Raw genomic sequence first — 13,854 nt, 5'->3', positions numbered from 1 at the left:
TCAGTGCATTTAAGCAATCACTCTCACAGTCCACTGCCATGTAGGGGGCAAGGTAAGTCATAAGAAGATTAATTTTTGCAAAAAAATAAAACAGCTATTAGGCTTTCATAAAGCGTCTCAAGATATGGGCTGTTAAGGAAAGAGCTGTCATGAAAAACACAAGTTAGTCTTAGTTGCTGTGGTGATTTATATGGTGGAAGAATGTAAAAATTACACTTTCTTTCACTAAATGGTATTTCTTACAATTGTTCAAGAGAGCCACTACCTGCAGTAGAAATGAAATTGGAATGTTCCAATGGTTCTCCAATGGTAACTGATAAAAGAATGGCAAATTCATAAGTTCTTCTAGCTATAGCCTAATTTCAGTGCTGCCCACAATGTTCTGAGTTACGCTGCCTTTGTATGGCCATTACCATACAGAGTGCATGAATTGTGAACCCAGCCTCAGCCTTCCTTCTGGGGACTGCCCAGAGAAAGACTAATCAGACTAACCTAAACTGAGCTTGGTCTGGGAGTTAGGCATGTGAGAAATTTTTCGTGCTTATTGCAAAGAAAGCAGTTTGATCCTCAGTAAAGGAACAAACAAGAAACTAGTGAGAACGCTGTATTCCTGGGGTCTGAAAGCATTTGCCTCTCCCTGGAGTAGACCACAGACCAGGGCTAAAGGATACATTTTGTCTTTCAAAGAGAATATTCTGACCATTTCCAAAAGTTAAGAAAAAAGGGAAGAAGGAAGAACTCTGTGACGGAAGTAGAGGAGGGGCAAACTGAGAAAGAACCAATTCTGACAGTGTGAACTTCTCCTTACTAGGATGCTACTGATAGAAGAAATGTTAAATGGTATTAGTGGATAGAATCATTAAAAGCTTGTCCAAATGTTCTTTCAAGATCAGAGGCTTTAGAAGAGATGGAAAAAGTACTTTAAAGTGCTAATTGTCTGTTTTGTGTAGGGTTTTTACAGGCAGTAAGTGCCTGCCAGGCCCTGAGGGCATCCTGTGTTGGTACAGCCTTTGACTAGGCTGGCCCTGTAATGCTGGAGCTTTGAGACTGACTGGGAGCAGTGAGAGGAGGTGGTCCTCCTCCTTCCCCTTGTGCTTTTGAACACAGGAATACATGGAGATCACAGAGGCTTGGACAGAGACAGGGCAGCACTGTAGAAATCTCTCTAGGAAAGCAATAACTTCTTTCCCATGCTCAGAAAATAGCTGCACTTTTTCGTGTTTTGCTGCACAACTGCCCGATACCACCGAGTTGATTTTGCAAGGGAACTTTTCACAGCAGTCTAACAGTGAAAAAGAGATCTTGTACTGACTGTGAATCGAATTTAGGCAGCAAAGATGTATGTTTGCATCCCAAATATAGCCTCTGTGAGGTTCCAGAGGGGTAAGAAGCCCAGAGGAAGAGATCTCTAGACCTAACTCATTTTTCAGCAATTTCATGTGGGTAGTGTTAGGAGTTTCTCCTTAAACCAGCTAACTTTGAATGGGTACTTGATGGTAACATTTTCCTTCTTGAAACTTTGCTTATATGGGAATAATAATTAGCTAACAGTACTTCCAGACCTGTTAATTTTGAATTTGAGTACCTGTCTTGCTTGCAGGAGAAGCCTGAGTCTCACTGAAAAGAGGAGCTGTGCTCTTGAAAGCTTCTTAACTTGAAAATTGTATTTTCTCTCTGTGTCTTCTCCTTTTTTATCCTCATTCTTTCCTTGAACAGCCTTGTCTTATTCTAAAGTCTCAGAATGAAGAGAAAATAACCTTTTAAACTGTGATGACAGGTCATGAAATAAAATGAATTAACCTGGTTAATGAAGGAATGATTGACTACTGTGGTGTGAGCAGCTGAAGGACAGACAAGGAAATAAAGGTAAAAATAAAATTTGGAGTTTGGAGATGAGATCTTTGCTATTCAACTCCTTGACTTCATTTTTGTAAGTCACGTTGCTTTATATATCTAAGGACAGCAGCTGTGTGATCATTGTAAGGAAGGAGATTAAAAATAAAGAAAATATATAATTATTTTTATAATTATAAAAATATATGTGTGCATTTTAGGCTTCCCAAGTTAGTGGTAATATGCCCACTATCCTGCTCATTACTCATAAATAATATTTATGTCTGTACCATGCTGTGACAGGCCAGGGGAGAGGAGGATGGCTGGCTGAGACAGTCTGCCCTGCCGTCTGCTGGGTGGTCTGCCCATAGCAGCACCTAAAGACATGCAGGGAAATGGAAGCCTGTGTGCTTCTATGTTTCTGTCACCCTGGCTTCAGTGCAGAATGAGAGTCCAAATGGTTCAGTTTTTAGGTACTGGTCCCGTGATGCTCACAGTTCAGTGTCTGGGTGGAGATTTTCTTTACTTAGTTGAGTGCTGAGTACTCTCCCATACTGGCCATTTATCTGCCTCATCTTCTGGCTCTGGAAGACAGTTTCTTTCCCCCATGCATATGCCAGGAATTCAATACCCATACGACACCAGTCTGATCATATCATTTTCTCTTGCATTAGTCCAACAGACTGGGAAAAGGGCCAAGGAAATTTAAAAGAGAAAACCAGAAAACAAGACAAGTAAACGAAAAGGCCAGAACCCATTTAGGAATTCATGATGCCAAAGCAAGCAGCAGTGCTAGTGGCACAGCTGGCACACAGCAGATAACAAGACACCAGCAGTGGTAAGGCACTGAGGAGCCAGCACTCGTCTGCAGGCAGCAGGCACCCTTCTACAGTCGGGTCAGTGGGCTCTGCTCCTCTTACCCTTATTCTGCTGATGCAAAATGGATAAGCTTCACCCCTGCCAGCAGCACTGTCCTACCCACCCGGGGACCGGGCACAGGGAGCAGGACCTGCCTGCCTGGCACAATCACTGCGCCTTGGGCTCGGTTCCACACTGGATTGTGTCACTTGGTAGACCCTGCAAGTTCAGAAGCTCTTTAATTTTGACATGGTGTTAAGTTTATTACAACCTGGTGAAATGAGTCACTACCAAATCCATAGCTCTGCCTTCCTCCTTTCTCACATATTTTCATGAGCAAAGTGAAAAGTTTAACCTCTCAAATAACAGTCTTTTTAACAAATGTGCAGTGCTAGAGCAATACAATATATCCACAGTATGAAAGGACACAGTTCTAAGGTAGCTATTGCCTTTAGCTAGCAGTAACAAATCACAAGACTTTAAATGAAAGCCCAATTTATTAAAAGTACTGTTGTGCTAGGGGCCAGCAGACCAAGGTAATATGAAAAAATCTAGGGCTTGCTACTGCAAAAGTACTTCGACCTCTTGAAATCTGAGTATCCCCAAACCCTTTGATTTAAAAGGGAGCTGCAGAAGTTTAACCCTTCGCAGAACTCATGCAGAAATTTTCTATTTCAGATCTGGATAAGGCATATAACTAATGTCCTCAATTCTATCTGGGATGAAGTTTCCAGACTGGGATTTTTATTTTTTATTTTGTAAGAACGAAATTGTGTAAATAATTTTATTTGCAGATTTGTTTATTTCAAGACTTTCAGCAGGACTACGGACTATTTTCAAGTCACCTGAACAATCACTATCTGTAACAAGATGCTGCCAGGTAATATGTATTCCTTTCTACCAGCATGGTGGGGAAATATATTATCCTGACATAGGCGTGTGTTTAGGCTCCACTATCTCCTGCCCTTAGGTCTAAAACTATAGTCCAAAAGGCAGATATTCTCAATTTTCAGTTCAATTACACTAATTTGTTTGCAGTCTTATTCAGTAAGTTCAAAGATGCTGGTTTGTGCTTGTTACATATTGGCAATTATCCTCAGTTTAATTACACCTTTCCATTGATTTCAATGGCTTTTAGATCAGGCCTTCACAATGCAGGGTATGTAGATTATTATTTCTGCGTATTACCCCCATCAGTGAAGTATGATTATAATGTTATGTGAATGCTTTACTGAGGAAAGAGTCATAATAAAATGGATGTGATTTATTAAATAAAGTCTCTGTCCTGTTGCAATAGGAATCTGAGGGGTTATATCTAAAGCACGTGCAACTACTCAGGTGTTAAGGCTGGAAAAACTCCTGCCCTACAGCTGCAGAAATGTAGGATTTTTGGTGCTAATGAAATTCCCAGATGAAACGATTTGACGTATTTTCCAGGCGACTGTTAGTTCATCTACATTAGATAATATACTGAGTGGTCCTGATCAGGGACTGACCTGCTACCTTGACTCATGGTACTGCTATCAACTCTAATCTTAAATCTTCTTTAATTTTCATTAAAACTTGTGGTTTATTTACTATTTGGAGAAATAACTTTTCCTGGTCAGAGGCAAACCAAGTTACCTGGGGGAAAGAGAAGTGCCAGAGAGAGATATGCATTGTTACTGCTACCACAGTGCCCTGTTAAAGATTGTGGTCTTCCTGCCTTCACCTGTCTGGGTACACTGTTTGGTAAGAATAACTATTTTGGGTTTTCTTTCTAATGAAAGTTATATATCTAGCATCCAACAGGTATGTGATTAACTAGACTTACTTAAGGTTTTTAAAAATGTAACTTAATTTGCATGTGAAGTCAGCAGAAATTTCAGGGTCTCCAATACTTTCAGTCATATTTTGAAGAGTCTTGCATTGTGATTGAGGAGCTTATGGATTGACAAAAGTGATTCAAGATTAATAGATTTAAGTACATTCTTACACTCTTTTTCTCCAGACCAATTAGAGCCTACCTATACTCCCTGGGGAGTAAGAGAACTCCATGTGAATGAAACCAGTAGAATCATGACCCAAATTAGGCAAACAAACAACCCAGGTGAAGGCAATTGATAAGGAAAGAAGAGGATAAAGGATGATGATTAAACAAGGAAGTACCTTTCAGGTTGTCTCACAGAGCTTAGAAGTTTTTAAATTAGGACAAGACAGGAGGAAACGAAACTGGAGAGATGGACATTGCTGGAAGGAGGCCAAGAGAAAGAAGTGGCATGTGAAGAGGTAAGGGTGCTTAGGACAGCCTGGGAGATATCAGAAACCTTAGTAGAAGCCTCGTGTTATACTCTCTTAGGCAGAACAAAAGCACAACAGCAACACTTAGTGACAGGATAGGGAAGGACAGTTTAGGGGAAGGGCTGGAACAAAAGCAAACAAGTCTCAATGCCACTTTGAAGAAAAATAAAGAGGTTACTTAAAGTGAAAGCTCTGGTCTCCATGTACTTTAGTACTTGCTATGTTGGAGACAGCAGTCATGCAATTCTCAGGAAAGTTTATAAGCTGCTTAGGAGGTGAATAGAATGAGAAATTGACAGCTGGTTAAATGAATCTAGCTGTTAATTATTTTTTTCTTTCAGAAGAAACAAGCGGATGGAGTTGACAATAAAATGCTGCAGGCCTAGAAGTGTACAGTCCAAACCCAACGGGTTCGTGGCTGTGCTAAACAGCGCAGGCTGGGGCAAAGGCAAGTCTGAACGCATCTCTTTCAGGATTATGCTCACTTGTAAATTCGACTGTTCGTTTGTTTGTTTGATTGTTTGTTCTTCCCTTAAGAGCAGAGCTACGCGCACACGTGGAGGTTATATTTGATTCGGGCGGCAGAACGCCCCGACGGCCCGCGCTGCCGGCAGAGGGACCCTGCGCCCCGCGGGACCCGCATCGCACCGACGGCACCGGGCCGGGGGCACCTTACCGGAGAAGCCCGGCGGGCAGCGGCAGATGTAGCCCTCGGCCCGGTCGTAGCGGAAGGCTGGCGGTAGCCCCGGGACGCGCCCGTAGAGCCCGGCCCAGGAGCGCTCCACGCAGTGTCCGCCGGAGAGGCAGGGGCTGCTGCGGCACTCGGCGATGTCCTCCTCGCAGCGGGACCCCGCGTACCCTGCGGAGAGCACCGCGACAGGGCGGTCAGTGGCGTGACACGGTGAGGTTCCGACCCGCCTGCCGTGAGCAGGGACACTTTCTGCTAGACCGGGCTGCTCAGAGCTCCATCCAACCTGGCCTTAAACACTTCCAGGGACGGGGCATCCACAGCTTCTCTGGGCAACCTGTGCCAGTGCCTTACCACCCTCGCAGTAAAGAATTTCTTCCTAATATCTAATCTAAACCTATTCTCTTTCAGTTTGAGGCCATTTCCCCTTGTCACTACATACTCTTACAAATAGCCCCTCTTAATCTTTCTTGTTAGGATCTCTTCAGGTAGTGGAAGGCTAGATGATCTTTAAGGTCCCTTCCAACCCAAACCATTCTATGATTCTATGTGCTATTCATCCCTTTCAGACCCCAAAATATACACCAAATCTACACTGTGAATAGTAGCTGAAACGTGGTTTCAGGCTTTGTCATGTGCTAAAAGTTTTCCTCAGTTCCTTGAAGGTGTGAACGTTCCCTCGAGCTCCCTGCCAGGGCTTGGCAGCAGGACCTTGCTCTGGCTATTTTGCATTGGGGAGCTGAGCTGTGCTAGGCAGAATTTATCTGGGTCTTTTTTTGGCAATACGGTGAAGATCTGTGTGAGTAACAAGGTGCTGCATTGTGGTGTACACACAGTCTCAGGTTGTAGAAAGGCAGAGGAGGGCAGGAAGTATAAATCATTTAGTATTTGTAAAGTGTTTCATCTGGAGTTTGAAGTGCTACAAGGCTCCTCGAATTTTGGAAAATGTCAAGGGTTCCGCCTAATCTTTCCTTTTCTATTGCACCAAGAACCGTGTAGTCCAGCAACACTGAGGCATTTACTTCCCACAGTGCTGTTTGTGCTACTGCATCCTCAGTAAGGTCACGGGTGTTAAACTCCTACAGAGACTTCTTGTAGTTAGTCCATGTGCTGAAAGAGTTTTGTAGTCTCTCCAGAGAGCAGGGTCTGTATCCCCACTGTGAGTGTGGGGGCCAGTTTGCAAACAGCTGGATATACAAGCCCTCTGGTAGAGAACACAGCCTTGTGGGTCTCACTCCTCACTACCAGACAGAAGGGCTTGAACTGGTGCCATGAAGGAGATCAGTTTCCCAGCATACCAATACATCTAGTTCAACTTTTGTTCATACACAGACAATGTTTTGCATTCACGAATGAGATTTTAGAGTGGTTTAAAGGTTGTCTGAATGAAGACTAAAGAAAGGGTCAGCTGCAGCTGTCATGTATGTATCACACAGGTTGAAGCATTAAGTAACCGAGCGGTGGATCCCAGCTTTGACTGATGTCCTGTCTTGACTCCACAATACTAGTGCTTTTGGTTTTGCCCAGTTCTGCTGTGAGAACTTGGAGCTTACCTGGCCAACAGTGGCACGTGTAATTGTCAGCATTGTCCTCACAAGTGGCGTTGTTGTAGCAAGGTTGTGACCAACATAAGGGAACGAGGGTCTCGCAGTGCAGCCCCATGAATCCAGTACCGGTACAGTTGCAGCTGTACCTGCAACACAGAATGCAATGTTCCCTCAAGCTGGAAGTCAAGACATCTGGGCTTTGTTCCCAAACCTCCACAGGCTTCTTGTGCAGCCTTTGCTAGCAGCTTACAGGGTTGAGTCCAGGCTCGAGACCACCATCTGGTGTTTTAGGAGAAACCACAGAAATTGGGAACCAATGATGAGCTTTTTCCCGAAGTATGTGATTTTGTCTGGGGACAAAGAACTGCTTGTGAATTCAAATGGGTTTTGACAGATCATTTCTTCTAAGAAATATGGATCTTTCTTTTTTTCTTCCTTTAAAAAAATTTTTTTGGGGAAAATAATTTGTATCTTTTAGAAATTATAACATTAACATTATTCACAAAATTAAAAGGGAGGAGGTAGTAAGTGTGTTAGTATCTCTTGCTCTTGGACTGGTACAAATTGAATTGGCAGAAAAAAAAGGGAATTTCTGTTCCTCAACTAAGTGATATTTTTTCTTTCATGAAAAACAGCCTTTTATTGTTAGGTTAGAAAAAAATATCAATTGCTTGCTTAGTTCCAATAATAACAGTAATAGGAGTTCCCTTTTCATAGCAATGTTACTACAACAAAAGTAAACAAACTAGTATATATAGAAATTAACAACATGCAGGTAATCAGTAATGTCTGGGGGTTTTTGTTTGTGGAGGTTTTTTAGGTGAGCTGAGTATTATAGAATGTATCATTCTGTTCTTTGATGATCAAGTGATGATCATCAAAGATGATCAACACGTGCATGTCGTATGAGAAGACAGGCTTTTGCAAGGTACATGTTAACTGTGCATGATCTTGGTCTAAAAATAACTATCAGAAACAAAAAATTATTCTTATATTTTCTTTTACATGATACACCATTATTACACAATTGAAATCATGGGGAATCTTGCTGAATGAGAATTTCTCTGCTAAATATCTAAGTCTTAGTCTTGGAGAGAAAGTGAAATTGTTGAACATAAAGTAACATCAGAGATCAACTGGCTCCTGCAACCTAATGGACCGAAAAGTGTAAACTTTTTACTACACTATTTAAGGGTGTACATGAGCAGAAACTTCTGGCAGGCCAGTTTATTACTAGTGTACAGATTATTCTTAAATCAAAATCAGAGATTACTTAGACCAGGTGGCATTTGAATTTAGGATATAAAAAGTAATGAGGAAGATGTGAATCAGAAAAAGAATTTTCATTCTGAGGTATGTTCTCAAACCAGAAGTCACTCTCTTCTGCTGTATTTTTCACACACTTCTTCCATGTACCTTCAGTTTGGTGCTGCTCAGATTTGTGGTGAAAGGTTTTTTTCTGCCTGTGCTCATGCTACATTTTCACTTTGGTTCAGAATCATGGAGCAATGAAGTATAAATCCACAACTCACTTTGTAATGTGCAGTAGAGTTTAAATAAGAAATGTGCACTTACAAGAAAGTGTTTTTTTAAGAGATGGGTTCTACTTTGTTGCATTCATGAAACTGGAAGATCAGTCTGAAATTTGGGAGAGAATTTGGTTTGTTGTTTGTATTTACATCTTTTCATGCTAAATCTATTGCCTTTCACATTTCTGTGAGAGCTGGTGGCAGACACAAAAGCCTCCACTGTACAACAGATTACTCAGAAAAGGAAAACTACTATTTAAAGACTAAAATTCATCATTTACCCCAAAAACACAAAAAAGGAAGGAAATTGCTGAACACTCGTCTGTTTTGAACTGCTTTGTTGCCCATCCCTTTTCATCACAGAACAAACATGGCAAGAGCTCCAATCATTCTCCAGATACCCTGTGGTATTCCAAGCCAATTAAAATTGATTTTATGCGTACCTCTGCTTTAAAAGGAGAAAAATGAACAGGATCAGATCTGGCCCGAACGAGCATCCCAGTTGCTCACCTCGTGTGTGTATCCTCAAAAGGCTTACAGGTTACGCAGTGGGTCTGCTGTGAGCTACTCAGCTACAAGGTGACCTCCCTCTCCCTGCTGTCATGCTTTAGCTACACTGGGAAATAATAAATTGCTTTGTCCTGCTCAGAGCCATTCAGCACTGCTGAAAAGGAGCTCCGCAAGGTTGGTGCCGTGTCACCACACTGTACAAAAGCTCATTCCCAGAATTCCCCCTTTATTCAAGGCAAGCATGCCTTCTGCCGGTGTGACTTTTGGGCTGATTTGGGGGGCACTAAAATCTTCAAAACTGCTTTATAAAAACTGGCAAATACACAACAAAGGACAAATCTTATTCTGGCGAGAGGAGCACCTGCATGAATACACTTGGGAACTTTGAGACTGGGCTTATATACATACGTTTTTTCAGTGTGGGCATGTCATGCTGAGTCAGCAAAGCCAGTATTGGTGAGTGAATGCCAGAGCTCTGGCTGCCTGGGCTGCAGTGGGACCTCTGCAAGGGCTAGTAACAGTGGGTGGAAAAGCTCCTTTTTCTATTTTCTGTTGCCTTGCATTCTCTCTTTCTTTTTTTTTTTTTATTTCTTTCCCCATACACTGCAGGTTATTTTCAACAATAGCTGTTGTCCTATATATGCCTGTAAAGTTCCTGACATATTTCCTAATGATATCTATCACTATGGTTACTATTATTACAGTTTTTCTCTGCCTCTCTTTTCTAATGCTTCTGTCTGTTGTATGTGGGCAGCTGCTGTCGGCAAATTCAGTTTTATACAATCTCACATCTTTCTTGAAAACTAAAGTCTGATAAGCATTAGAAACAGAATTCATCCCTAAATGACAATCCTCAGGGGCAGACAAACAGTATGTTGTGAATTTTTAAAGTACGAATATGAAAAATGTACTTTTTGGTCAGGCTTTGCCATAAATATTTTGTTGCCCTATTGGCTCTGGCAGCAGACTCGCATTCTTTAATCCTTTTCAAATTTAAAGTGAAATTAGCGCAGGATCAAGGAGCGAAATCCGCAATTTGAAGCGGAACCAGCGCCCTGGCAGTGGAGGCTCCCTCAGCATTCCCACCCACAAGCGCAGGAGCTGCCAGCACCTCACGTTGGTGTTACCCAGGGGTTGCAGACATACCCATCGGCACCATCCGTGCACTGTCCCCCGTGGAGGCAGGGCCGGCTGGCGCACTCGTCGATGTTGGTTTCGCAGAGCTCTCCCAGGAACCCCGGTGGGCAGGAGCAGGAGAAGCTCCCCAGGGAATCGTGGCAGGTCGCGCCGTTCAGGCATGGCTGTGACGAGCACTCATCTATTTCCAGCTCACAGTTTGTACCTTCAAAAGCAAAGAAAATAAGCAAACCCCAGAGCTGGGAGAGAGTTTTGGAGATCTCAGCAAGGACTGCTTGAAGTACAGTAGTCACAGAATTTTTTTCTTTCTGTTTTTTAAGCAATTACCTATTTTCGAAATAGGTAATTTCAGTGTGCTTTGAAAGACTGTTTTTTTCAAGGCTAAGGAGAATATACAAAAGATCAAGCCAGCTGTTATCACAAAAATCAGTTGAAAACCCACTTTTTATGGTAGCTTGAACACAGAAACAGGACGAGTTAATTTTCAGTTTATTCAAACCAGTGTTGTTGCTGTTTACACAATATAGAAGTGACTAGTAATTTATTGATCTCATAAGAGTCCATTTAAAGCTGCACAGTTAATTGAATTCATTGGGAAGTGGCTTGTTTAGCTGTGGTTTATTGCTTTATCTTTTTTTTAAGATTTAGCAATGTGTAAATAAATGGGTCTATGGTGCAATGTTTGCAACAGGTCAGAATCTTGGAGTTGCTCTTCAGAGGTAATTGATGTAACTAAGTTCTCATATGAGTTTATCTCTATTTTTTATATTTGACAGGTTAAATATATACTCCCTTTTCTTACCGCTAGCACAGTCCAGGAGACAATAGGAAAATTACATGATCACTGCCTTGCAGCTCCTGCTTTGACTATTTCAGGGGTTTGTATGCTTATGCACTTGTTTAGTGTTTTGAGCGATAGAGTAATATTTGTAAATACCTGCTAAGTCAATTTGTTTTAGCAGCTACAATATCAGCCACAAAACAGATGCCAGGTGGCAAATTATAATGAAGAAATTGCTTTGAAGTGGACTTGCTTATTCGGCTTACAAAGTAGCATAGTATTGTAAATTGTAAAAATAGTTTGCAGGGGAATTTCCTACTTGAAAGAAAAACTGCAGCCCTGAGAATGGGTTCCTTTTTTTATTTTTTGGGTTTTTTTGTGGTAAGGGTGAAGTTTTCAGTACAAGATGATGGGGTAGACTTTCAAAAGATGGGAACAGACATTTGATGATGGGTATTACCCTAGCAATTTATTTAGGAGCTCACCTCTAATTCTTTCTTTATGCTGTTTTTGCCAGCTCTCTGCTGGTGTAAAATTTGTACGTTGTTACTCAGGGCATCTTTCTTATAACACTGAGATTGATAATATTGAGCACTGTTACTTCATTACTAATTTATTTTGATGGTTTTGAATGCAGAATATTTGTTTAAAGGGAAAAAAAAAATCTCTACAATGGATATGTACCTGGAAATACCTTAAAATGCCAAAGCAAAATTTTCTGATGTTGACTAACAAGTATTTTTCATTGTATTTAAACATGTGCAAGCTCATCTTTTCAGTAGTTAAGAAATATCACTGCTGTAATTTTAGAGAATATATTCTTTCAGTTCCTTGAGACCACATAGAGAACACTGGAAGGAGGGAAGTTGCCAGTCCTGTGCCCCCAGTTTAAGGTTCACTGATCGTCCAACCACTACTTTCAGTGGGAGCCTGCCGCGAGACCACAGCACAGGAACGCTCTCTTACGGCTTTATGGTAATGTACATTACATCCAGATATAGTAAGCAGTCCCTCTGTGGTCATTGCCCTGTGAATTCACTGTAATTATAAACAATGTGTTTGCAGAAGTGTGTCTAGTGACCGTAAATCTGCCAGAGCTTGTTAACAGCTTACTGCGAACACTAAAAATCATGTGACAAAACAAGCACTGTTCGACTGATCCTCAGCTCAGCCAAATTTAAAACTACAGGCCTGAGAACAGCCTGACAATTAACATGAGAACATAGCGTTGCTGTTTTGGTTCACGTCTTTAATCTATCAAGCCCAGTAACCTGCCTTCGGCAATGTTGCCTCAGAAGAAAACTTCTCTCTGTATAATGCACCCAGCCAATGCGATGTGCCATGCAAATGGGGGGGATTCCTTCCCAGCCTCTGCTGAATTGGCTGTCAGGCTTTCTTATATGTGTAGAAGAGAGATGAAAAGATTAGATCTGCATTTTCACCTCAGTCTAACGTTCTGTCATAAATATGCTGTATGCCAAATATCATATGCCAGAGAGGAAGGAGTGAGCCAGCGAGCCCTGCCACAGCTATTGCACAGGGCTGCACCATCATGAGCTAAGGCACCCCATCCTAGGGCAGGCAGAGCCTCTCAGCAGGTACTGAACCACACAAGCAGTTTGAATTGAAAAACTGTGAAGGTTCTTAGGAGTCATATTCATAACTTTTTCGGTTTCTTTGAAGAACTAAGATTATTTCTTACACTGCTTGCTTTTCCAATGAGTCCTACTGTGTGTTTCTTTGTACAGCCCCAGTCAATAAAAAGTAAAAGCAGGTGGGGATGAAGGACACACAGCCAACGTTTTCAAACTTTGATGCCTATAGATACAGTGTAAAAACACCTTCCGGTCAAAGATACGAGGGATTTGCAGGCTCAGTGTAGTTCCAGGAGGATCTGCACATTCTTATTATGGCTGGAAATTGATAAGCAGGTCACCCTTTCTGGTCTCCTGAACTGTAGTATTGTGCTCGTGCACAGCATGCAGAGGGCTGTCCTCAAATTCCTCAGTCTGTATAAAGTTATCTTGCATGGCATCAACTGGATGAAGAGTGTCACATAACTATTTTTGAAGGGACAGGAAGAGAGTTACATCAAAAATTGGACAGGGGAAAGAAATTAGTTTCTGGGAGCAAGGCTTGTTCTTGCTTGCATGCAGGTCTGTGCTAAGGACCCACACCTGTGTGCATGCACAGGTGTAAATTGTTACAGGTTTTACACTGCACTACGCAGACAAAATTGGAGAAGAGCAAGGCTAAATCCAGTGAAAGATTTTTGTCCTGTGACGTTATGAGCTGCAACAAGCATACCCTGGATGTGTGTGCCTGTAGCATGGGTCCTTGTATAACAAGGAATGAAGACGCTCTTCGTCGGTGGTATGGTCAAAGAGAACTTTTATTCAAATTTCCCACTCTTAAATCCCTGTGTACCATGTGACTTCTTCAGCCAATAGAGTTGTATGTGACTGCGCATGTCACCTCGGGCCCCTCGGCCTGGCACATCCCCTGTGCATCCAGACATGCTCCCCACACATCCCCTCTCTCAAATATTTAAAGAAGTCACAAAAAACAGTGTAAAAAACAGTGCAAATAACCAGAACATTGTAAACTACCAAGCTTCGCAGCGACCCAGCGCATTGCTTCGCTTAGCTTCTTAACTCTAACATAAACCTTTTAAAACCTTATATTCCTATA

At 41.9% G+C, this 13,854-nt stretch overlaps 1 protein-coding gene across 3 annotated transcripts in view; it reads right to left on the bottom strand.

Moving 5' to 3' along the window:
• CRB1 (crumbs cell polarity complex component 1) overlaps positions 1–13,854 on the bottom strand; it is a 115,446-nt gene that overhangs the window by 65,350 nt on the left and 36,242 nt on the right. For all 3 annotated transcript variants that reach the window (XM_064664450.1, XM_064664449.1, XM_064664448.1), the window contains exons 3-5: positions 10,392–10,587; positions 7,213–7,352; positions 5,648–5,830 (exon numbers count right to left, since the gene is read on the bottom strand). In XM_064664450.1, coding sequence (XP_064520520.1) covers positions 5,648–5,830; positions 7,213–7,352; positions 10,392–10,587 — 519 coding nt within the window. The remainder of the gene's footprint in view (positions 1–5,647; positions 5,831–7,212; positions 7,353–10,391; positions 10,588–13,854) is intronic.

Source organism: Pseudopipra pipra, chromosome 9 (genome assembly GCF_036250125.1).
Source record: "Pseudopipra pipra isolate bDixPip1 chromosome 9, bDixPip1.hap1, whole genome shotgun sequence".
In the NCBI taxonomy this organism is placed as follows: Eukaryota; Metazoa; Chordata; class Aves; order Passeriformes; family Pipridae; genus Pseudopipra; species Pseudopipra pipra.
This window is presented reverse-complemented; position numbering and strand designations above follow the sequence as displayed.